This window comes from Tachyglossus aculeatus, chromosome 15, assembly GCF_015852505.1.
Source record: "Tachyglossus aculeatus isolate mTacAcu1 chromosome 15, mTacAcu1.pri, whole genome shotgun sequence".
In the NCBI taxonomy this organism is placed as follows: domain Eukaryota; kingdom Metazoa; phylum Chordata; class Mammalia; order Monotremata; family Tachyglossidae; genus Tachyglossus; species Tachyglossus aculeatus.
In genome coordinates, this window is record NC_052080.1 from 15,965,142 (window position 1) to 15,991,719 (window position 26,578).

A 26,578-nucleotide genomic window follows, 5' to 3' on the forward strand; every position below is an offset into this window, starting at 1 on the left:
TGCTTACCATGTGCCAAGCACTGCACTAAGCGCTGCGGTCCGTACAAGACAATAAGGATCGGCAGAGTCCCTGTGTCTGTGTATATGTATATATGGTTGTACATATTTATTACTCTATTTATTTATTCATTTATTTATTTTACTTGTACATTTCTATCCTACTTATTTTATTTTGTTGGTATGTTTGGTTCTGTTCTCTGTCTCCCCCTTTTAGACTGTGAGCCCACTATTGGGTAGGGACTGTCTCTATGTGATGCCAATTTGTACTTCCCAAGCGCTTGGTACAGTGCTCTGCACATAGTAAGCGCTCAATAAATACGATTGATTGACTGTGCCGCGGGGAGCGAGATCCTGTATTGCATCGCCATTTAACAGAAGAGGAAACTGAGGCACAGAGAAGTTATCCCAGATCGCACAGCAGTCGAGTGGGAGGGTCGAGATTAGAACCCAGGGCCTCGGACACCCAGGTTTGTGATCTTTCTGATAGATCTGGCTTCTTCTCCCTATACTCTGTCAGACTGTAAGCTTATTGTGGGCAGGGAATGTGTCTGTTTTACTGTTTACTGTTTAAGTAACTGTTTAAGTAACTGTTTAAGTAACTGTTAAACTGTTAACTGTTTAAGCACTCTCCCAAGTGCTTGAGGGCTTATGCCCTCAAGAAATACGACTGATTGATTCTGTTGTACTTTCCCAAGCGCTTAGTACAGTGCATTACACACAATACCTTCCCCAAAATATCATTACTACCATTACTGCCACTTTTCAGAAGTCTTGAGGTCATTCTGCCACTGCGAATAAAGTGTAAGACCTTTTATCTTCGCACTAGGGTGAATAAGCGATCTTCGCTTCGCAGAATTCTCCCTCTAGATAGGAAGTTTCCATGGCTATTTATAATTGGATTTCGGTATAAAAATAAAACCCTGCCGGCCCTCCCTTTAAAACCAAGACTCACTGCGGAGAAAGAAAAATATTTGAGTTTCTAAAATGAGCCCGAGTCCCCCGATGGTTTTACTCTTCCATTCACAAACGGATTTGACAGCATTTTTTACTCTTTGATGAAATGGCTTTCTGTTCTACTCAATAATAATGATAATTTTGGTATTTGTTAAGCGCTTACTATGCGCCAAGCACTGTTCTAAAGCGGTGGGGGGATACAAGGTGATCAGGTTGTCCCACGGGGGGCTCACAGTCTTAATCCCCATTATAATAATAATAATAATGGTGGAATTTATTAAGCGCTTACTATGCGCAAAGCACCGTTCTAAGCGCTGGGGAGGTTACAAGGTGATCAGGTTGTCCCACGGGGGGCTCACAGTCTTAATCCCCATTTAAATAATAATAATAATGATGGCATTTATTAAGCGCTTACTATGTGCAAAGCACTGTTCTAAGCGCTGGGGAGGTTACAAGGTGATCAGGTTGTCCCACGTGGGGCTCACAGTCTTAATCCCCATTTTACAGATGAGGAAGCTGAGGCACGGAGAAGTGAACTGCCCAAAGTCACACGGCTGAGAATTGGCAGAGCCGGGATTCGAACCCATGACCTCTGGCTCCAGAGCCCGCCCTCTTTCCACTGAGCCACGCTGCTTCTCTTGGCGTCGTCTTCCTAAACCAACTGCCGGGCTACTATGTTTCAGCTCAAAACGATTTCAAAGAAATCCGTCTACCACTCGGGTTCAAAGATGTATAATAATAATAATAATAATAATGGCATTTATTAAGCGCTTACTATGTGCAAAGCACTGTTCTAAGCGCTGGAGAGGTTACAAGATGATCAGGTTGTCCCACGGGGGGGGCTCACAGTCTTCATCCCCATTTTATAGACAAAGTAACTGAGGCCCAGAGAAGTTAAGTGACTTGCCCAAAGTCACACAGCTAATTGGCGGAGCCGGGATTTGAACCCATGACCTCTGACTCTGAAGCCCGTGCTCTTTCCCACTGAGCCACGCTAACGTTTTTATTATTACGGTACCTGTTAAGTACTTACTGTGTGTCAAGCACTGTACTAAACACTGCGGTAGAAGCCAGTTAACCCTGTCAGACACCATCTCTGTCCCCCAAACACAGCACTGTACTAAGCGCTTGGGAGAGTACAATATAACAGACACAGTCCCCGACCACAACGAGCTTACAGTGTTATTTCATTTAAATATAAGCAGATTCACTCAGAAATTCGGTGAGGAAGCAGCATGGCCTAGTGGATAGAGCCCGGGAGAAGGTCATGGGTTCTAATCCCGGCTCCGCCACTCGTCTGCCGTGTGACCTCGGGCAAGTCGCTTGGCTTCTCCGTGCCTCAGTTCCCTCGTCCGTAAAATGGGGATTAAATCCCCACTGCCCCCGTTACATCATAATCGGTACCTCAAAGAGCATGGAAACAAAATACAAACCAAGTTTATTTATGTGGTCGTCCTTCGCATTCAGAGAGGACACGGGTTCGAATCCCGGCTCCACCACATCATCATCATCATCATCATCAATCGTATTTATTGAGCGCTTACTATGTGCAGAGCACTGTACTAAGCGCTTGGGGCACTGTACTTGGGGCACTGCCTGCTGTGTGACCCGAGGCAAGCCGCTTAATTTCTCGGAGCCTCAGTTCCCTCATCCGTAAAATGGGGATGAAGACCGTGAGCCCCGCGTGGGCCAGCCTGATCACCTTGTATCCCCCACAGCGCGTAGTAAGCGCTTAACAAACGCCATCATCATCATCATTATTATTGGTGGTGAAATTCACTTGGAAGATGAAAAGTCCCGGCTGAGGACACAAACAGGTTGCGGTGCCGTGCTTAACCGTCGCCACGACCGACGCTTCACATCCTCGTCTCTCTTTCCGCGGAAATTTCGGAAGGGAAATCTCAAAGGAACTCGAGAAAGGAAGCAGGGACTAACCTGAGGATCGAAAGACACCTCAGTGGATTCTCTGGTCCTAAAGTCGGTACAACCTTTGAGCGGGGTGGCTCTGAAACACAACAAATCTGAAACCCTCAGAATATTCTTTTACGGCCCAGCCCTGCCATTTGCGTTTTTCAATGTCGTCGATCCACTAGCGTTAAACGCACTTTTTTAAAAGTGGGCGAGAGACACGATGAACAGATAAAAGAGGCGTATCTTTCTGGAACCGTCCTCCCGGAGGACTTGACCGGGAGGTCTTAAAAAAATTCAAAACTTTCCCGAAAATCAAACAGTGGAATTTCCCTAAAGGGAAGTAAATTCGGGTCAGCGACGAGAGTCGCAGCAAGCGGAGGAAATGCTTAAAACTTTCCCAACCTACCGCGATCGGACTTTAATCCCGTCTAGGGGTGACTTAGTTTTCTTCCTTTCTCGAATGGGCAAATTGGAACAAAGTCCAAATGAAAAAAGCCCACTCGGGAGGTGATAAATAAATAGATCGGAATTGGGTGTTTTCGCCTATTTGGGAAAGCGGCAAGTGGCTTGGGAAATAAATCCGGGATTGGTAAATAAATGGTACTAGCTGTCTGGAGGATGAAGCCGCGCTCTGCGGGGAGTGGATAAACGGTGAGCTGGGCAAGCAGTGATTTTCTTTCCGTGTTACCTCTTGACCTCTCGTCGGGTTACCTAAACTGAGGCAGAATTGGGCCCGGCTAATGTTTGGACGAGGGCAGGGAGGGAGCTCGCGTGGGATTCTGTGAAATAGTCTCTGATTTAAGGAATCGGCCCTTTTCTGGCATCTCGGGGATATTCTGTTCCAAGTAATTGTATGTATTTGTTCCCCTCCCCGCGCCTGGGCTTCCACTGGGTACTTTCATAAGGGTGATTTCCAAAGACAGACGATGCGTTAAGACTTGTCACCTAGGCAAGGACCGCACGTGCATCCCTAGAACGGCACTCAACTTCTCTGGGCCTCAGTTACCCCATCTGTAAAACGGAGATTAAGAGCGGATGGCTCGATGAACTGCTCTCCGAGTGCTTGGAAATGAGCTCTCCCAAGAGTTGAGGTTGGTATTTTCGTTAACTCTTGTCAAAGGAGGGGGAACCTGAAAAATTCCTTCACGACGAAACGCTAAAAACCAGTCAAGCAACAGCTTGAGTGGGACAGGCCCATCTCCTCCAAGAAGCTCCCTCGACTAAGCCCTTCTTTCCTCTTCTCCCACTCCATCCTGCGTCGCTCCGACTCGCTCCCTTTATCGATCCCGTCTCCCGGCCCCTCGGCACTTACGCACATATCTGTCATCTGTTTATTTCTACTGATGTGTGTCTCCTCTTTTAGACTGTAAGCTCGCTGTGGACAGCGAATGTGTCTGTGTATTTTTACTGTGCACTCTCCCAAGCTGTGTTCTGCACACAGTTAGAGCTCAGTGAATATGACTGTCTGGCAGAGAGGCCAAAATTGAATTATACATGAGAAGAAGACTGTGGGTGCTAAGCAGCTGGCTTTTCTAATGTGCCTACGGGGGAGTTCTTGAAAGCCACCTCACCCACGTTGGGGATGAATAAACCACTTTTATCATCATCGACGGTATTTACTGAGCATTTATTATGTGCAGAGCACCGAGCTAAGCGCTTGGGAAAGGCCAATACATCAGAGTTGGCGGATTCGCTCCCTGCCCGCAACGAGCCTGCGGTCTCGGGGGGAGACAGACATCTGAAAAGGAATCCCCTCTGCCAGCTCTAGATTTACAGCGGACGATTCATACCAGAACGTCGTCTTCACGTAGAGAAACTTTGCTTTCTACCGGGGAGCCAAAATATTCAGTTCCATTCGGCGTCTTGCATTTCTTGCCGCCCGGGCGAACCGCGCCGAGCCAACGCTGATCAGCAGAGGGGACCGCAGATGTTTGGAAATAGTGTGCGGAGCGGGGGGCGAGTCCAAGATTTGAACAGACGTGAATTATCGTACACTGGTATAAATAAATATTGCTTCTAGCTCGGCTCTTGGCTTCAGTCCACGGGGCCGTCGAAAAATGAATGAGTCGGTTTGCTAAGGCGTGCTTGATTTGCTCTAAAAACCGCCCAGGGGTACACACGCTGTGCTTTTACCTGCTGAATGTGTTTGCCCAACTCAGCCTTCGGAATAAAGAGCAGGCTGAGGGTTGCCAGATCCCTCAGAGGCGTGTGTGTTTGTGTTCACGTAACCCCAACGCCCACGGGGACCTTCTCCCTCTTTTATTTATCCCCGGCTCAGGTGCTAGAAGCCGCGCTTCAGAGCGCTCTGGAAGAACCTCAGCTAGCGAAAATCACCCACCCTCAAAAGGAAATCCCCTCTTTTTGTGTGTCTACGCATCGCTAGACATTTGGTTCTAACTGTGTGTTGTGGTTTCTCTTGAATCGTCTGATTCCCCCGACGCTGATAAGTGGAGAGAGCTTGGGGCTGGGAGTCAGAGGACCTGCGATCTAATCCCGCTCTGCCAATCGCTTGCTGTGTGACCTCGGGCAAGCTGCCGAACTTCTCTGTGTCTTTTTGGCTGTAAAATGGGGATTAAATCCTCCTCCCTCCAATGTAAACTTTGAGCCCGCTGTGAGACGGGGACTGTGTCTGACCTGATAACCTCCAGCCCTCAGGACGGTGCTGGACCCCTAATGAGAGCTAAATAAATGCCACAAACTTGGGCAAGTCACCTAAAATCTCCGGGCTTCAGTTTACTTGCCATCGAACTGTAAGACGGGGGCTTTGTCCCATCCGATTATAATCATAATACATTATAATGGCATTTATGAAGCGCTTACTACGGTTCTACGTGCTTTACAGAGAAAGGGGTTTGACAGAGAGGACACGTCTGACTGAGACACAGAGAAGCGAAGCGACTTGACCGACGTCACACAGCAGGCAAGGGGCAGAGCAGGGATTAGGAGGCCGGTCTTTCTGAGCCCCAGGCCTGGGCTCTAACCATCAGGCCGTCCTATTTCTAGTGGAAATGGCAGCTGGCTGATGTCCCTCGTCCCCCCCGATGTAGCTTCTTTCCCCAGGGGCGTCACGGCGAGCGTTGAGAGCAAGGAGGTTGGCAACAAAACCGAGACGCGGAACAAAAGCCGCCCAAAGAGGTGATCTGGGGGGCGACTATCAGGCAGACTGCTGAGCTGACCGAGAGGCCTACTTGAGAAAACCAAATCCCAGTCCGCTGACCTCAACCAAATGTTTTCCGGGCCACCTGAGCCGAGAGGCGCCGCGTGGCTCAGTGGAAAGAGCGCGGGCTCCGGAGTAACGGGTCGTGGGTTCTAATCCCGGCTCCGCCACTCATCGGCTGGGGGACTTTGGGCAAATCACTTCACGTCTCAGTGCCTCAGTTACCCCATCTGGAAAATGGGGATGAAGACTGTGAGCCCCATGGGGGACAACCTGATTCCCTCGCATCTCCCCCAGCGCTTAGAATAGTGCTCAACACATACCAAAATTACTATTATTTTTTTAAAATAGCATTTATTAAGCGCTTCCTATGTGCAAAGCACCGTTCTAAGCACTGGGGAGGTTACAAGGTGATCAGGTGGTCCCACGCGGGGGCTCACAGTCTTCATCCCCATTTTACAGATGAGGTAACTGAGGCACAGAGAAGTGAAGCGACTTGCCCAAAGTCACACAGCTGACAAGTGGCGGAGCCGGGACTTCAACCCATGACCTCTGACCCCAAAACCCGGGCTCTTTCCACTGAGCCATGCTGCTCCTCTAATAATAATTTTATTATTATTATTATAATTAATAATAATAATGATGATGATGATGGTGATGATGATGATAATAATAATAATAATAATAATAATAATAATAATATTCTGGGACAAAACTTGCCAGTAGCAAATCACCCTATTGGCTCACCAGACAGATTTCCTTAGAGCGGCTGAGGAGCTCGTGGGGCCTGTAAACGTGTTTTCTAACTGACATTAACTCGAAGGTCGAAAGCGTGCGAGGAAGGGGAATTGCACAGCAAAAGGGGTAGGCTGGAGGAATCAGAGGAGGAGGACGAGGAGAAAGGCTACAGGAAGCCTGAAATGAGACCAAAAGCCCCTCAAAAGATGTATGACAATGACGGTAAAGAAAACGGAAGAGTTGTAAGGTACAGGTAAGACGCGTCAATCAAGTATTTGGATTATAAACTCAACGAGACTTTTTTATGGTATTTCTTAAGAGCTTACCATGTGGCAGGCTCTGTGCTAAGCGCCGGCGGAGAACCAAGTTAATCGGGTTGGACGCATCCGTGTCCCACCTGCAGCTCAGTCAATCAATCAATCAATCGTATTTATTGAGCGCTTACTGTGTGCAGAGCACTGTACTAAGTGCTTGGGAAGTACAAGCTGGCAACATATAGAGACAGTCCCTACCCAACAGTGGGCTTAGTGAGTGTTCCTAGAGTAACCTCAGAGTAACATCCAAACTTTTTTTTTCCCATCACAGAGAGATTTAAATAGTCTCTAACACCTTTCCTAACAAAGTGTATACTGATGAAGGGATGCTACATTTCCCTAGGCTGGAGTTCAGGCTAATTTAATTTGAATGCATTTTCCACTGTAATCCTTCTTTCCTTGATTTTGTTTTATACATATGCTTGTGTACGTATATAAATGAATACATCCGTTCTAGAATTCTCAAGTACTGCATTCATATCTGAACATTATAACACAAGACTGGTTAGGTTGTGGAATGGTTTGGCTCCTATTTCAGATGGAGATGCCTAACTGCGAAAGCAGGGGCTATTAATGGGACTGAGGAGCTTCTTAAAAATTCAAGCAAATATCTCCGTCTCCCATTCCAGTTCTCACACACGATACCATAGAGCATCCTGGACCCTCTCAGAAAGCCTACATGTTTTCCTTTTCTGTTCAAAGCTAAACCAAAATACACAAACAAGCCTGCAGCTTTTCCCAGTTCTCCATTAAAGGCAAGAAAAGCAGATGGATTAACGTGCCATTTGAGTATTTTTACTACATCCACCATCGTTCTGGTGGAATCTACATCACCTTTTTTCTCTTCCTCTTTCTTTTCCGTTCACCACCACCCCTTTCTGTTCCCCTGATGAGGTTGGCTGAGAAAGCCGACTCCGATCAGAGATCCCCAAAGCAGTCCGAACCGAGCAACCCTCATGGTTAATAATTCTGGAGGAGCCTCCTCAGGTTTAGCTGAGTTCGAGCTGCACATAAGATAACTGCTATTAGGAAGCGCCTGCGTCATCCCCATATGACAGATGAGGTAACCGAGGCACAGAGAAGTTAAGCGCCTCGCCCAGCGTCACGCAGCCGACGAGCGGCAGAGCCGCGATTGGAACGCAGGTCCTCTAACTCCCAGGCCTGTGCTCTTCCTACTAGGCGACGCCGTTTCCCAGTGACGGGAAGATTGGGGGATTTAGAACCAAGTAGGGGAATATTCCTTCCAGAGATCCGGTGCCCATAAAAAGATACGCGTGCCCCTCTGGCACTCTGCTTCCTTCCCTGCCACCGAGCCAAATGAAAAGCGAAAGGATCGTCCGGAAAACTCAGGCCCTTTCCGATCAATCTATCGGTCGTATTTAGTCGCATCCACTCATTCATTCATCGTACCTATTGAGCGCTTCCTGTGTGCAGACCGCTGTATTAAGCGCTTGGGAGACTACGCTATAGCAGAATCGGCAGAACTGTTTCCTGCCCACGACAAGCTTACAGTCTGGAGGGGGAGACGGAACTGTGAGCCCGTTGTTGGGTAGGGACCGTTTCTATACGTCGCCAACTTGTACTTCCCAAGCGCTTAGTACAGTACTCTGCACACAGTAAGCGCTCAATAAATACAATTGAATGAATAGAAATAAATACTTCATAATATATAATTTAAAGATAGGTACATAAGGGTTAGGGGATTGAGGTGAATATTAAATGCTCTAAGGGCCAAGTGCACGCTCCCAACCTTTGTCACTTCTACAAACACGACAGTTCTTCCCTCAATCATCTTATTAATTTCCTCCATTTTTTACTTAATTGTGCTGTTTCGCTTTCCTTCTGTCGCCGAGGCTGGCTCTGCCTCGTGACCTCCCGCCCAGAAATCAATCAATGGTATTTACTGAGCGCTTACCGTGCGCAAAGCACTGTATCAAGTAACTGTTCGGGAGAGAACGCCGCCACAGAGTCGGTAGCCTTGTTCCCTGCCCTCAGTGAGCTTACAATTTAGAGGAACAGCAGTGAATCTTGGGTTTTTGCAGGGTTTTTTTTTTAGAGCGTAGGGTGAAGGTTCACGACACCGAGGCCCACGGCCGGAGTACGGCTGCTGACTTTACTCCGCTTCGCGTTTCGGCAAACTCTGAAGCTGCACGTTTCCTTTCAAAGCTCAGGCCCGTGGATAACCGAAAGGCAAACTAACCCGGTTCTCCCGGATCCAAAAGCCGGGATTCTTTTCCGAGGCCTCGGCCGGGAGATGCTCGCCCCGGTTCGGTTGAGCTCATCTCCACATTCCTTTCCTTCTCCGGTTTCCTGAACCTGGGGCGGATTCTATTTCATTTCATTCGCAAACCCGGCCTCGGCTCTCAGACCACGGCAGCCTCCGAAATTGCTGTTATCAGTCACTCGTCTGGAAACGTTTATCAGAACCGCTCTGGGGTACCGCACGCTGTTTGACGAGCACTTAGGTTACGCTACTCTGCGCTTGGTTCTCGAATTAGGTCCCTCGAAGGGCCTAATTTTTCCATCTTCTCTTGGGACTCCTGCTAAACGTCATGAGGGAACGTATGAAAGACACGACGTTACGAGGGAACGTCGTCTTTCTCGAAAGAAACGGGGGTTCGAAGAACCCAGAGGCCATTAGCTTGCTCTCATCGAGACGCCCTCTAAGCCACAGACTGGTGGCCGGGAGTTTCCTTCATTCATTCGTTCGTTCAATCGTATTTATTGCGCGCTTACTGAGCACTGTACTAAGTGCTTGGAAACTGGGCAACAGATACAGTCCCTCCCCAACAACGGGCTCACAATCTAGAAAGTCTAAAGTCTAAGTCTAAAGTCTAGAGTTCTAATCTCATCCCTGCCACTCGCCCGCCGAGCGGAAATACTATTCCGATCGCTCATCCCCTTAAGGCCCAGCTTAATCCCGGTACCCATTCAACTCGGGAAACTTAATGAACGATTTGGCCGACCCACGCTTGTAACGGGAGAACAAGGGGTCGCCCGAAGGGGCTGGCTACTGAAACCCAAACAACCCACCCGCCCGTCTAGCTCTGCTTCTCGCCGGAGATTTATTCTGGAAAAAGTAGCGCCCGGGCCCGCCGAAAAGCGAGCTCACGTTTACATAGAAGAATGGGCGTTCAGTTTCAGGCCCCTTCAGGCCCATACGAAGGCCTCCTTTCCTCCAGAAAACTGGGTTCGCCGTAGGCGCTTATCCGTCTACACGGGCCCGCTGAGGCGGGAGAAGGGAAATTATTTCAGGCAGAGAGCTCAGAGAAAGGAATGCCGGGAAAGGTGGGGGAGAGGAAGAGGGAAGCAGGGAAAGGTGGAGGAAAGGAAGAGGGAAGAGATGCCGGGAGAGGGGACGAGGCAGGGAACGATCCAGGGATAGAGAGAGGTGGAGGTGGGCAGGAAGGGGAGGGGATTAGCAGCCGGGGGAAGAGGAGGCTCAGAGGTGGGAGAGTAAGATGGGATCAAGAAAGAAGGCGAGGCAGATACACGGGAAAAAGAGGAGGAGACGCGGGAGACAAGGAGAGAGGGCCAGGGAGAGCAGAACTCGGCAAAGTGGCAAATCCAGACTCACAGGATGAGGGCAGACGGGAAATGAAAGTATCTGGCAGCCTGGGAATCAGAAGGGAAAATAAGAAGGGGGGGAAAAAAAGCACCTCCTTGTCTCTCACTCAGAAGCAGTGAAGAGTGAAGAAAAAGAATTTTCCTCGTCGTTTAAAAACACACCAACCGTAGCGAATATTTGGGCCATCACCAAGAGACAAATGATCCCCAAGTCACCCGATGGTACAGACCGCGATTTTTAGGAATCTGAACCCAAGTCACATCTCTGAAACTCTCTGAGACATTGAATTTTTAGTGTCAAAGAAAATATTCAGTGTGGTCTTGAATTCGCGCAGAAATGATGCGTATGGTAGTAATCCTATTTATTACGCACTTCCCCTGGGCGCTGCAGTGAATGATGTGCTGGGAAAGAATCCGCAGGAGGGAATCAGACACTTCCCGGTCTAAGAATATGAAATGGAGAGAGGGGGCTGGCGTCGGGCACATTGAGGGATCCCCCGTAAGAATCTGAAGTCCTCGTGGGCAGGGATAGTGTACCCCGATTCTACTGTACGCTCCCAAAGCCTCAGTACAGTAAGCGCTCAATAAATACTACTGATGAATAGATTTTAGGTATTCCAGCTTGATATGGATACAGAGTAATAATAATAATAATAATATTGGTATTTGTTAAGCGCTTACTATGTGCCAAGCACTGTTCTAAGCGCTGGGGAGGTTACAAGGTGATCAGGTTGTCCCATGGGGGGCTCACACAATTTTAATCCCCATTTCACAGATGAGGCAACAGAGGCCCAGAGAAATTAAGTGACTTGCCCAAAGTCACACAGCTGACAGTTGGCAGAGCCGGGATTTGAACCCATGACCTCTGACTCCAAAGCCCGTGCTCCTTCCACTGAGGCAGGGGCTTAACAGAATCAGTGGGGCCTAGTTCGAATTAATTACTCCATCAATTGTATTTATTGAGCGCTTACTGTGTGCAGGGCACTGTAATAAGAGCTTGTTGTTGTTATCGTTGTCTTATGCTGTCGAGTCGTGTCCCACGCACAGCGATGCCACGGACACATCTCACCCACTTCCGTCTCTGATCGTTCCGGCAGCGTATCCACGGAGTTTCCTCGGTAAAAATCCGGAAGCGGTTTCCCGTCGCCTCCTTCCGCGCAGTAAACTCGAGACCCCGCCCTCGCCTTCCCCTCGCTAGCCACTGCCCAAGCTAGGAATCAATCAATCAATCAATCAATCGTATTTATTGAGCGCTTACTATGTGCAGAGCACTGTACTAAGCGCTTGGGAAGTACAAATTGGCAACACATAGAGACAGTCCCTACCCAACAGTGGGCTCACAGGCTAAAAGGGGGAATGGAATGGATAGGTCTCTGCTCGCCTCTCCTTCCCCTAATCGAGACAGGTAGATTACATGATGAGAGCTTTGGAAAGTACAGTATAACAGAGTTAGTAGGCAAGTTCCCTGCCCACAAGGGGCTTGCAGTCAACAGCGGGAGACAGATATTAATAGAAATAAATTTCGGCTAGGCGCACAAATGCTGTGCGGAAAGAGAACAGACCCGGGAGTTACAGGACTTGGGTTCTAGATCGTAAACTCACGGTGGGCAGGGAACGTTTCTACCAACTCTGGCACTTAATCCGGCATTGGAAAAATACCGCCGATTGATTTTAATTCCGCCTCTGCCCCTTTACTGCTGCGTGACCCTGGGCAAGTCACTTAACCTCCTCGGGACCTCGATCACCTCATTTGTAAACTCGAGATTTAGTCCGAGAGCCTCACGTGGGACACAGACTACGTCTGACTGGATTATCTTAAGCGCTTAGTACAGTGCTGTGCACACAGTAGGCGCTCAATAAATACGATTGAATGAATTATCTTACATCCACCCCATCGCTTAGTAACTGGCACGCGGCCCGCAACGATTACCATTAAAAAAATGACTACCGCAATTATTATTATGAATAAAGTTCATGGGAAGACTCTGAATTTCCAAACAACAGTTGGTTGGAGGACATGGGCCAAAACAAAACCTAAAAAAACCAAAACCCACCTCCCATCACTTAGCTTTTCCTAGCTAAGGAGTTTGCTCAGTCTTTGATGAGATGGCTATTGACCTTAAGAGAGCACTCACTGGTTCTTTATCACCTCCCGACTTTAACATTCCCATCAGTCGCTTCGTCCGCTTAGAAAAGTGCTTTGCACATAGTAAGCGCTTAATAAATGCCATTATTGTTGTCCGGGCCCCTACCCTTCTCCCACTCGGCCTCTGTTGGAGACAACACAGACTGTGAGCCCACTGTTGGGTAGGGACTGTCTCTATATGTTGCCAATTTGTACTTCCCAAGAGCTTAGTACAGTGCTCTGCACATAGTAAGCGCTCAATAAATACGATTGATGATGATGAACACAGGGAAGATGTTCTTAGCACTATCCTCCTTGCGACAACCCAGGACTACGTCACGGGTACAGGGGTGACGGGATGCCCTCAGAGGGAAATCACGGCAGGAAAACACCGGTGGATCCGAAGCCCGAGCCAAGTTTTACGTCCCGGGATCACGTGCGTCCCACGCTAGACGCCACACGCCTCATTTGGCTCCAGGTTTACGTAGCTGCTCCGCTTAGATCGGAATGCTATTTCTCCAGCCAGGCCCGATTTGTACCGTGGATTTTTCTGGGATGATTCAGGGGCAGGGAACCAAATGATACGTTATCTTTCCATCTCAGGGGAACACTCCCTCTGGCCCAGCGTGAAACAATTTTCCATAATAATTCCCATCGCCTGGAAAATGGTCAGGGTTTGATTGAGAAGTTAGGCTACTCAGAGATACAGTCGACTGACTACGAGGCTTACGGGTGTGGAGCTGTTTCTCTACAGGTGGCAACATTAATACTGCAGAATCTCAGAAATAAAAGACCGAGGGGGGGGGGGGGGAGGTTCTCAAACTTTTTGTTCGTACCCACGTTGATCTCAAACTTGTCATTCACACTCGAGTTGGGTTTTAAATGTCCTTTCTCAGGATCGCGTCTGGGGAGTTTCCAGTCCTCTACCAGTCTTGGATACGGGAGGGAGAGTCGAGTGGAGGCATTCCCAGCGTGGGCAGTGGCTAGCGAGGGGAAGGCCATCCGCTACGAGTCTCCCCCGTGCTGGGCAGCAGCGGCCTGGGAGCGAGTCGAGGGTGGAGACTCGCGTTAACTGTGTGGAAAGAGGCCACGGGAAACCACTTCCGTATCTTTACCAAGAAAAATCTTTGGATAAACTTCCAGTACGACCGCAGAGAGAGGCGGCGCGTCTCCGCGGACAATTGTGTCCGCGGGTCAGAGCCGACTCGACGGCGAAAGAGAAGACGAGAGGTCGCGCGCGTTTAAAACAAGGGCATGTCTAGTAGGGAGGGCAGCCTCCTCTGTAAAGGGGGATTCACTTACAACCATAGGTTCGCCCCACACCTCCAACAGCCTCCTCGTAATAATGATTAGGATTGTGATATTTGGTAAGTGCTTACTCTACGCCAAGCACCGTGCTAAGCGCTGGGGGATCGGATAATCGGGTGCCACATGGGGCTCACAGTCTAAGCCGGACGGCGAACGGGTACTGTATCCCCCAGACCGGCAGAATAAATATAATTATAGTTGTATGCACATCATTAATAAAATAAAGAGTAGTAAATACGTACAAGTAACCTAAACAGAGTAATAAATATGTACAAATACATACAAGTACTATGGAGAGGGGAAGGAGGTAAGGTGGGAGCGTGATGGGGAGGAGGAGAGGAAAAAGGGGGCTCAGTTTGGGAACATAAGCATAACATAAGCAAGCACAAGACACTTCTTTTTACCACGGAGATACTCAAAAAAAGTCTTCTGGATGACAATAAAAATAAAACACGCTTATAATTAACGACAATTGACAACAGATAGAGAGGCTCAATAATTCTGCATTACTAACCACAGTGAATCTTTCAATAGGACCAGTTTTTATCCAGGATTAAAAAAAAACTTTAGCGCCAATAGATTAAGTCCTAATCTGCCTTCCCCCCAGAGAACTGGAAGTTATTTGAGCTGATACAGATTTAATAATCACGGAGGTAAATTTAATGAATATGGGCACGGGGAATAAAAGCAATGAAGGGTGATCAAAACCAGGGATACCTGCATCGACTGAGCGGTGTCCTGTTGAAGTTTTTTAATATCTTCCTTAAGGAGAATCATTTGTTCTTTCAGGAAAGATGCTTCCCGCTCGAGAGCTTCCACATCTCGGAGAACTCTGGGCATATTCTGAAGCGCCCGGTGACTCGTTTCTTCCGCGGCAGCGTTGACTTCCCGGATGAACACCTGCGTATTATTATAGGGATAATAATGAATGAATAAGAGTAAGAATGAATGATTATATATCATGTTATTATAAGAATCAGAATGAATGAACAAGAATAAGAATGATTATATATCATGTTATTATAAGAATCGGAATGAATGAATAAGAATAATAACTAATGATTATATATCATATTATTCTAAGGATAAGGATGAACGAATAAGAATAATAACGAATGACTATACATCATGTTATTATAAGACTATGAATGAATAAGAATGATAATGAATTATTCTATATCACATAATTACAAGGATAAGAATGAACAAGAAGGAATGATTATATATCATATTATTATGAAGATAAGACTGAATGAATATGAATAATAATGAACGATTAAATAATAATAATGGCATTTGTTAAGTTCTATGTGCAAAGCACTGTTTTAAGCGCTGGGGAGGTTCCCAGGTGATCAGGTTGTCCCACGGGGGGCTCACAGTCTTCATCCCCATTTTCCAGATGAGGGAACTGAGGCCCAGAGAAGTGAAGTTCATTCATTCACTCATTCAATTGTATTTATTGAGCGCTTGCTGTGTGCAGAGCACTGTACTAAGCGCTTGGGAAGTACAAGTTGGCAACAGATAGAGACGATCCCTACCCGACAACGGGCTCACGGTCTAGAAGGGGGAGCCGGATGACAAAACAAAACATGTGGATAGGTGTCAAGATGTTAAGTGACTCGTCCAAGGTCACCCAGCTGGCAATTGGAGGAGCAGGGATTTGAACCCGTGACCTCGGACTCCAAAGCCCGGGCTCTTTCCACTGAGCCACACTGCTTCTTGTTTCACATATGAATATGATATAATATGATATAATGATAAGAATGAATTGGAATGAAGAAGCCCAGGAACGGATCCTTATGCTTCAGACATAATATAATATGATATAATACAATACAATATAATATAATATTATGATAAGAATGAGACGGAATGAAGGAGCCCAAGAACAGATCCTTACGCTTCAGGCATGATATAATAAATATAATATGATATGATATGATATAATCTAATGATAAGAATGAGAGGAGGAAAGAAGAAGCCCAAGAGTGGATCCTTACACTTCAGGCGTGATACAATATAATATGATATGATATAATCTAATGATAAGAATGAGAGAAGGAAAGAAGAAGCCCAAGAGTGGATCCTTACGCTTCAGGCATGATACAATATAATATAATGATAAGAATGAGAGAAGGAAAGAAGAAGCCCAAGAGTGGATCCTTACGCTTCAGGCATGATACAATATAATATGATATGATATAGTCTAATGATAAGAATGAGGGAAGGAAAGAAGAAGCCCAAAAGCAGATCCTTACGCTTCAGGCACGATACAACATAATATGATATAATAGGATATGATATAATCTAATGATAAGAATGAGGGAAGGAAAGAAGAAGCCCAAGAGCGGATCCTTACGCTTCAGGCACGATACAATATAATATGATATAATAGGATATGATATAGTCTAATGATAAGAATGAGGGAAGGAAAGAAGAAGCCCAAGAGCGGATCCTTACGCTTCAGGCACGCTACAATATAATATGATATAATAGGATATGATATAATCTAATGATAAGAATGAGGGAAGGAAAGAAGAAGCCCAAGAGCGGATCCTTACGCTTCAGGCACGATACAATATAATATGATATAATAGGATATGATATAATCTAATGATAAGAATGAGGGAAGGAAAGAAGAAGCCCAAGAGCAGATCCTTACGCTTCAGGCACGATACAATATAATGTGATATAATAGGATATGATATAATCTAATGATAAGAATGAGGGAAGGAAAGAAGAAGCCCAAGAGCGGATCCTTACGCTTCAGGCACGATACAATATAATATGATATAATAGGATATGATATAATCTAATGATAAGAATGAGGGAAGGAAAGAAGCCCAAGAGTGGATCCTTACGCTTCAGGCACGATACAATATAATATGATATAATAGGATATGATATAATCTAATGATAAGAATGAGGGAAGGAAAGAAGAAGCCCAAGAGTGGATCCTTACGCTTCAGGCATGATATAATACAATACAATAAAATACAATATAATATTATGATAAGAATGAGATGGAATGAAGAAGCCCAAGAACGGATCCTTCCGCTTCAGGCATGGTATAACATAATATGATACGATAAAGAATAGAATAGAATAGAATGGTAAGAATGAGAGAAGGAATGAAGAAGCCCAAGAATGGATCCCTCCGCTTCAGGCATGGTATAACATAAGATGACATCATCATCATCATCATCATCATCAATTGTATTTATTGAGCACTTACTATGTGCAGAGCACTGTACTAAGCGCTTGGGAAGTACAAATTGGCAAAACATAGAGACAGTCCCTACCCAACAGTGGGCTCACAGTCTAAAAGGGGGAGACAGAGAACAATATATGATATGATACGATATGATACAATATAATACAGTATAATAGGATGGTAAGAATGAGAGAAAGAATGAAGATAAATGTGATATGATATAATATAATATAATATAATTAATACAGTATAATAGAACGGTAAGAATGAGAGAAGGAATGAAGAAGCCCAAGAATGGATCCTTCTGCTTCAGGCATTGCATAACATAACATAATATGATACAACATGATATGATATGCTGTAATACTGTATAATAGAATAGATGATGCTAAGAATGAGAGAAGGAATGAAGGCGCCCAAGAACGGATCCTTCCGCTTCGGGCACGGTATAACGTAATATCATACGATATGATATGATATGCTATAATATTGTCAAATCGAATAGATGATGGTAAGAATGAGAGAAGGAATGAGGAAGCCCAAGGGCGGGTCCTTCCGCTTCAGGCACGGCATAACATAATATGATATGATATGATATTGTCAAATCGAATAAATGATGCTAAGAATGAGAGAAGGAATGAAGGCACCCAAGAACGGATCCTTCTGCTTCGGGCACGGTATAATGTGATATGATACGATATGATATATGATATGCTATGCTATAATATTGTCAAATTGAATAGATGATGCTAAGAAGGAGAGAAGGAATGATGGAGCCCAAGAACGGATCCTTCCGCTTCGGGCACGGTTTAATGTAATATGATACGATATGATATATGATATGATATGCTATCATCTTGTCAAATCGAATAGATGATGGTAAGCGTGAGAGAAGGAATGAAGGCGCCCAAGGGCGGATCCTTCCGCTTCGGGCATGGTATAATGTAATATGATACGATATGCTATATATGATATGATATGCTATCATCTTGTCAAATGGAATAGATGATGGTAAGCGTGAGAGAAGGAATGAAGGCGCCCAAGGGCGGGTCCTTCCGCTTTGGGCACGGCATAACGTGATATAATACGATATGATATATGCTATGATATGCTATAATCTTGTCAAATGGAATAGATGATGGTAAGCATGAGAGAAGGAATGAAGGCGCCCAAGGGCGGGTCCTTCCGCTTCGGGCACGGTATAACGTAACATGATATGATACGATATAATATTGTAAAATAGAATAGATGGTGATAAGAAGGAGAGAAGGAATGAAGGAGCCCAGGGGCAGGTCCTTCCGCTTCGGGCACGGTATAACGTGATATGATATATATGATATGATATGCTATGATATAATCTTGTCAAATGGAATAGATGATGGTAAGCATGAGAGAAGGAATGAAGGCGCCCAAGAACGGATCCTTTCGCTTCAGGCACGGTATAACGTAATATGATGCGATATGATGATATCATCATCATCATCATCAATCGTATTTATTGAGCGCTTACTATGTGCAGAGCACTGTACTAAGCGCTTGGGAAGTACAAATTGGCAACATATAGAGACAGTCCCTACCCAACAGTGGGCTCCCAGTCTAAAAGGGGGAGACAGAGAACAAAACCAAACATACTAACAAAATAAAATAAATAGGATAGATATGTACAAGTAAAATAAATAAATAGAGTAATAAATATGTACAACCATATATACAGGTGCTGTGGGGAAGGGAAGGAGGTAAGATGGGGGGGATGGAGAGGGGGACGAGGGGGAGAGGAAGGAAGGGGCTCAGTCTGGGAAGGCCTCCTGGAGGAGGTGATATGATATGATATGCTATAATCTTGTCAAATGGAATAGATGATGGTAAGAATGAGAGAAGGAATGAAGGTGCCCAAGAACGGATCCTTCCATGTCGGGCACTGTATAACGTGATATGATATGATATGATATATGATATGCTATGCTATAATCTTGTCAAATGGAATAGATGATGGTAAGCATGAGAGAAGGAATGAAGAAGCCCAAGAACGGATCCTTTCACTTCGGGCACGGTATAACGTGATATGATATGATATGATATATGCTATGCTATGCTATAATCTTGTCAAATGGAATAGATGATGGTAAGAATGAGAGAAGGAATGAAGGCGCCCAAGAACGGATCCTTCCACTTCGGGCACTGTATAATGTGATATGATATATGATATATGCTATGCTATAATCTTGTCAAATGGAATAGATGATGGTAAGCATGAGAGAAGGAACGAAGGCGCCCAAGGGTGGGTCCTTCCACTTCGGGCACGGTATAACGTGGTATGATATATGATATGATATATGCTATGCTATGCTATAATCTTGTCAAATGGAATAGATGATGGTAAGCGTGAGAGAAGGAATGAAGGCACCCAAGGGCGGGTCCTTCTGCTTCGGGCACGGTATAACGTGATATGATATATGCTATGCTATGCTATAATCTTGTCAAATGGAATAGATGATGGTAAGCATGAGAGAAGGAATGAAGAAGCCCAAGAACGGATCCTTCCGCTTCGGGCATGGTACAATGTAATATGGCACGATATGATATATAATATGATATGCTATAATCTTGTCAAATGGAATAGATGATGGTAAGCATGAGAGAAGGCATGAAGGCGCCCAAGGGTGGGTCCTTCCAGTTCGGGCACGGTATAACGTGATATGATATATATGATATGCTATGATCTTGTCAAATGGAATAGATGATGGTAAGCATGACGGAAGGAATGAAGGCGCCCAAGAACGGATCCTTCCGCTTCGGGCACGGTATAACGTGATATGATACGATATGATATATGATATGATATGCTATCATCTTGTGAAATGGAATAGATGATGGTAAGCGTGAGAGAAGGAATGAAGAAGCCCAAGAACGGATCCTTCCGCTTCGGGAACGGTATAACGTGATATGATACGATATGATATTGTAAAATCGAATAGATGGTGATAAGAATGAGAGAAGGAATGAAGGAGCCCAGGGGCGGGTCCTTCCGCTTCGGGCACGGTATAATGTGATATGATATATGATATGATATATGATATGCTATGATCTTGTCAAGTGGAATAGATGATGGTAAGCATGAGAGAAGGAATGAAGGCGCCCAAGAACGGATCCTTCCGCTTTGGGCACGGTATAACGTAATATGATACGATATGATGATATCATCATCATCATCATCGATCGTATTTCTTGAGCGCTTACTATGTGCAGAGCACCGTACTAAGCGCTTGGGAAGTACAAATTGGCAACATCTAGAGACGGTCCCTACCCAACAGTGGGCTCCCAGTCTAAAAGGGGGAGACAGAGAACAAAACCAAACATACTAACAAAATAAAATGAATAGGATAGATATGTACAAGTAAAATAAATAAATAAATAAATAGAGTAATAAATATGCACAACCATATATACAGGTGTTGTGGGGAAGGGAAGGAGGTAAGATGGGGGGGATGGAGAGGGGGACGAGGGGGAGAGGAAGGAAGGGGCTCAGTCTGGGAAGGCCTCCTGGAGGAGGTGATATGCTATGCTATGCTATGCTATCATCTTGTGAAATGGAATAGATGATGGTAAGCATGAGAGAAGGAATGAAGGCGCCCAAGAACGGATCCTTCCGCTTCGGGCACGGTATAATGTAATATGATACGATATGATAGATAATATGATATGTTATAATATTGTGAAATCGAATAAATGATGGTAAGAATGAGAGAAGGAACGAAGGCGCCCAAGGGTGGGTCCTTCTGCTTCGGGCACGGTATAACGTGATATGATATATGATATGCTATGATATGCTATGCTATAATCTTGTCAAATGGAATAGATGATGGTAAGTATGAGAGAAGGAATGAAGGCGCCCAAGGGCGGGTCCTTCCGCTTTGGGCACGGCATAACGTGATATGATATGATATGATATATGCTATATGATATGCTATCATCTTGTCAAATGGAATAGATGATGGTAAGCATGAGAGAAGGAATGAAGGCGCCCAAGAACGGATCCTTCTGCTTCGGGCACGGTATAATGTGATATGATACGATATGATAGATAATATGCTATGCTATCATCTTGTCAAATGGAATAGATGATGGTAAGCATGAGAGAAGGAATGAAGGCGCCCAAGGGCGGATCCTTCTGCTTCGGGCATGGTATAATGTGATATGATACGATATGATATATGATATAAGATATGCTATCATCTTGTCAAATGGAATAGATGATGGTAAGCATGAGAGAAGGAATGAAGGCGCCCAAGAACGGATCCTTCCGCTTCGAGCACGGTATAATGTAATATGATACGATATGATAGATAATATGATATGTTATAATCTTGTGAAATCGAATAAATGATGGTAAGAATGAGAGAAGGAACGAAGGCGCCCGAGGGCGGGTCCTTACGCCTCAGGCCCGTCGGAGCGGCTGCCTCAGTCACCTGAGGCGGGCGGGCAAAGGCCGCCGGAAGTGACGCACCGGAAGTAGTTCCCCGGGCGGGGCGGGCCGGGGGGGTCAGAGGTCGAGGCCAAGATGGCGGCCCCCGGCGGGCGGTGACACGGGGGGGGGGGCCATGGCCGCCCGGCCCGCCGCGCGCCGCTGCCTCGCCTCAGGTAACCCTGACCTTTGACCCCGGGCCGTGACCCCTGACCCCCCCGGCCCCCTCTTTCCCCCCCTTTTTTTTCCCCCTCCCGTTGTCCGTCTGTCTCTCACCGTGTGCCGAGCGCTCTGCCCCCCTCCCCGGGAAGGGAAACGACCGGCCCAAGGCCACCCCGCCTTACGACCGACATAGCCGAGGTCCATGGCCGTTGCTGGGCGCTCACTACCGGGTAAGCGCCCAAGTGGAGCCGAGGGCGTCAGGTTGGCCCTAATGATCACCACAGTACTGATAATAATGGCGTTTCCTAGGCGCTTACTACGTGCCGAGCCCTGCAATCAATCAATCAATCAATCGTATTTATTGAGCGCTTACTATGTGCAGAGCACTGTACTAAGCGCTTGGGAAGTACAAGTTGGCATCACATAGAGACAGTCCCTACCCAACAGTGGGCTCACAGTCGAAAAGGGGCAGTAGGCCCAAGGCCGTCAGCTTGGCCGTAATAGTAATAAAAATAATCGTGGTATTTGTTAGGCGCTTACTATGTGGCCAGGCGCTGAAGTAGACCCAAGGTCATCAATTTGTCCGTAATAATACTGATAACAATGGGATTTGTTAGGCGCTTACTACGTGCCAAGCCCTGCCGTAGACCCAAGGCCGTCAGGTTGTCCGTAATAATGCTGATAATGATGGGATTTGTTAGGCGCTTACTATGTGCCGGGCCCTGCAGTACACCCAAGGTCGTCAGGTTGTCCATAATAATACTGATAATAATGGGATTTGTTAGGCGCTTACTATGTGCCAAGCTCTGCTGTAGACCCAAGGCCTTCAGGTTGTCCGTAATAATACTGATAATAATGGGATTTTTTAGGCGCTTACTATGTGCCAAGCCCTGCTGTAGACCCCAGGCCATCAGGTTGTCCGTAATAATGCTGATAATAGTGGTATTTGTTAGGCACTTACTATGTGCCAGGCCCTGCAGTAGACCCAGGGTCATCAGGTTGTCCATAATAATACTGGTAATGATGAGATTTGTTAGGCGCTTACTATGTGCCAAGCCCTGCTGTAGACCCAAGGCCGTCAGGTTGTCCCTAATAATACTGATGATAATGGGATTTGTTAGGTGCTTACTATGTGCCAAGCCCTGCTGTAGACCCAAGGTCGTCAGGTTGTCCGTAATAATACTGATAATGATGAGATTTGTTAGGCGCTTACTATGTTCCAAGCCCTGCTGTGGACCCAAGGTCGTCAGGTTGTCCGTAATAATACTGATGATAATGGGATTTGTTAGGCGCTTACTATGTGCCAAGCCCTGCAGTAGACTCAAGGCCGTCAGGTTGTCCGTAATAGTACTGATAATAATGGTATTTGTTAGGCGCTTACTATGTGCCAAGCTCTGCTGTAGACCCAAGGCCTTCAGGTTGTGCGTAATAATACTGATAATAATGGGATTTGTTAGGCGCTTACTATGTGCCAGGCCCTGCTGTAGGCCCAAGGCCGTCAGGTTGTCCGTAATAGTAATAAAAATAATCGTGGTATTTGTTAGGCGCTTAGTATGTGGCCAAGCACTGAAGTAGACCCAAGGTCATCAGGTTGTCCGTAATAATGCTAATAATAATGGGATTTGTTGGGCGCTTACTATGTGCTGAGCGCTGCAGTAGACCCAAGGTCACCAGGTTGTCCATAATAATACTGATAATAGCGGTATTTGTTAGGCGCTTACTATGTACCAACCCTGCGGTAGACCCAAGGCCATCAGGTTGTCTGTAATAATGCTAATAATAATGGTATCTGTTAGGCACTTACTATGTGCCAAGCTCTGTTGTAGACCCAAGGTCGTCAGGTTGTCCATAATAATACTGGTAATGGTAAGATTTGTTAGGCGCTTACTATGTGCCAAGCCCTGCAGTAGGCCCAAGGCCGTCAGGTTGTGCGTAATAATACTGGTGATAATGGGATTTGTTAGGCGCTTACTATGTGCCAGGCCCTGCAGTACACCCAAGGTCGTCAGGTTGTCCATAATAATACTGATAATGATGAGATTTGTTAGGCGCTTACTATGTGCCAAGCCCTGCTGTAGACCCAAGGTCGTCAGGTTGTCCGTAATAATGCTGATAATGATGGGATTTGTTAAGCGTTTACTATGTGCCAAGCCCTGCTGTAGACCCAGGGCCATCAGGTTGTCTGTAATAATACTGATAATAATGGTATTTGTTAGGCGCCTACTATGTGCCAGGCCCTGCAGTAGACCCAAGGTCGTCAGGTTGTCCATAATAGTAATAAAAATAATCATGGTGTTTGTTAGGCGCTTAGTATGTGCCGAGCACCGTGCTCAGCGCTGAAGTGGGTCCGGGGTCACCAGGTTGTCTGTAATAATACTGATAATAATGGGATTTGTTAGGCGCTTACTATGTGCCGAGCCCTGCAGTAGACCCAAGGTCATCAGGTTGTCCATAGTAGTAATAAAAATAATCATGGTGTTTGTTAGGCGCTTAGTATGTGCCGAGCACCGTGCTCAGCGCTGAAGTGGGTCCGAGGTCACCAGGTTGTCCGTAATAATACTGATGATAATGGGATTTGTTAGGCGCTTACTATGTGCCAAGCCCTGCAGTAGACTCAAGGCCGTCAGGTTGTCCGTAATAGTACTGATAATAATGGTATTTGTTAGGCGCTTACTATGTGCCAAGCTCTGCTGTAGACCCAAGGCCGTCAGGTTGTGCGTAATAATACTGATAATAATGGGATGTGTTAGGCGCTTACTATGTGCCAAGCCCTGCAGTAGACTCAAGGCCGTCAGGTTGTCCGTAATAGTACTGATAATAATGGTATTTGTTAGGCGCTTACTATGTGCCAAGCTCTGCTGTAGACCCAAGGCCGTCAGGTTGTGCGTAATAATACCGATAATAATGGGACGTGTTAGGCGCTTACTATGTGCCAGGCCCTGCAGTAGACCCAAGGCCGTCAGGTTGTGCGTAATAGTACTGATGATAATGGGATTTGTTAGGCGCTTACTATGTGCCAAGCTCTGCTGTAGACCCAAGGCCGTCAGGCTGTCCATAGTAATACTGATAATGATGAGATTTGTTAGGCGCTTACTATGTTCCAAGCCCTGCTGTGGACCCAAGGTCGTCAGGTTGTCCGTAATAATACTGATGATAATGGGATTTGTTAGGCGCTTACTATGTGCCAAGCCCTGCAGTAGACTCAAGGCCGTCAGGTTGTCCGTAATAGTACTGATAATAATGGTATTTGTTAGGCGCTTACTATGTGCCAAGCTCTGCTGTAGACCCAAGGCCGTCAGGTTGTGCGTAATAATACTGATAATAATGGGATGTGTTAGGCGCTTACTATGTGCCAGGCCCTGCAGTAGACCCAAGGCCGTCAGGTTGTGCGTAATAGTACTGATGATAATGGGATTTGTTAGGTGCTTACTATGTGCCATGCTCTGCTGTAGACCCAAGGCCTTCAGATTGTCCATAATAATACTGATAATGATGAGATTTGTTAGGCACTTACTATGTGCCAAGCCCTGCTGTAGACCCAAGGTCGTCAGGTTGTCCGTAATAATACTGATAATAATGGGATTTGTTAGGCGCTTACCATGTGCCAGGCCCTGCAATAGACCCAAGGTCGTCAGGTTTTCCATAATAGTAATAAAAATAATCATGGTGTTTGTTAGGCGCTTAGTATGTGCCGAGCCCTGCTGTAGACCCAAGGTCGTCAGGTTGTCCCTAATAATACTGATAATGATGAGATTCGTTAGGCCCAAGGTCATCAGGTTGTTCATAATAGTAATAAAAATAATCATGGTGTTTGTTAGGCACCTAGTATGTGCCGAGCACCGTGCTCAGCGCTGAAGTGGGTCCGAGGTCACCAGGTTGTCCGTAATAATACTGATAATAATGGTATTTGTTAGGCGCTTACTATGTGCCGAGCCGTGCTGTAGGCCCAAGGTCATCAGGTTGTCCATAATAGTAATAAAAATAAGCATGGTGTTTGTTAGGCGCTTAGTATGTGCCGAGCACCGTGCTCAGCGCTGAAGTGGGTCCGAGGTCACCAGGTTGTCCGTAATAATACTGATGATAATGGGATTTGTTAGGCGCTTACTATGTGCCGAGCCCTGCAGTAGACTCAAGGCCGTCAGGTTGTCCGTAATAGTACTGATAATAATGGTATTTGTTAGGCGCTTACTATGTGCCAAGCTCTGCTGTAGACCCAAGGCCGTCAGGTTGTGCGTAATAATACCGATAATAATGGGATGTGTTAGGCGCCTACTATGTGCCAAGCCCTGCAGTAGACCCGAGGTCATCAGGTTGTCCGTGATAGTACTGATGATAATGGGATTTGTTAGGCGCTTACTATGTGCCGAGCCCTGCTGTAGACCCAAGGCCGTCAGGTTGTCCGTAATAATGCTGATAATGATGGGATTTGTTAGGCGCTTACTATGTGCCAAGCCCTGCTGTAGACCCAAGGTCGTCAGGTTGTCCCTAATAATACTGATAATGATGAGATTTGTTAGGCCCAAGGTCATCAGGTTGTTCATAATAGTAATAAAAATAATCATGGTGTTTGTTAGGTGCTTAGTATGTGCCGAGCACCGTGCTCAGCGCTGAAGTGGGTCCGAGGTCACCAGGTTGTCCGTAATAATGCTGATAATAATGGGATTTG

At 46.0% G+C, this 26,578-nt stretch overlaps 1 protein-coding gene across 1 annotated transcript in view; it reads left to right on the forward strand.

Annotated features, from left to right (window-relative positions):
• The first annotated feature begins 20,037 nt into the window (after positions 1 to 20,037).
• LOC119937589 (protoheme IX farnesyltransferase, mitochondrial) overlaps positions 20,038 to 26,578 on the forward strand; it is a 127,388-nt gene continuing 120,847 nt past the window's right edge. The window contains exons 1-3 of the mRNA XM_038757141.1: positions 20,038 to 20,089; positions 21,728 to 21,783; positions 22,062 to 22,142. Coding sequence (XP_038613069.1) covers positions 20,038 to 20,089; positions 21,728 to 21,783; positions 22,062 to 22,142 — 189 coding nt within the window. The remainder of the gene's footprint in view (positions 20,090 to 21,727; positions 21,784 to 22,061; positions 22,143 to 26,578) is intronic.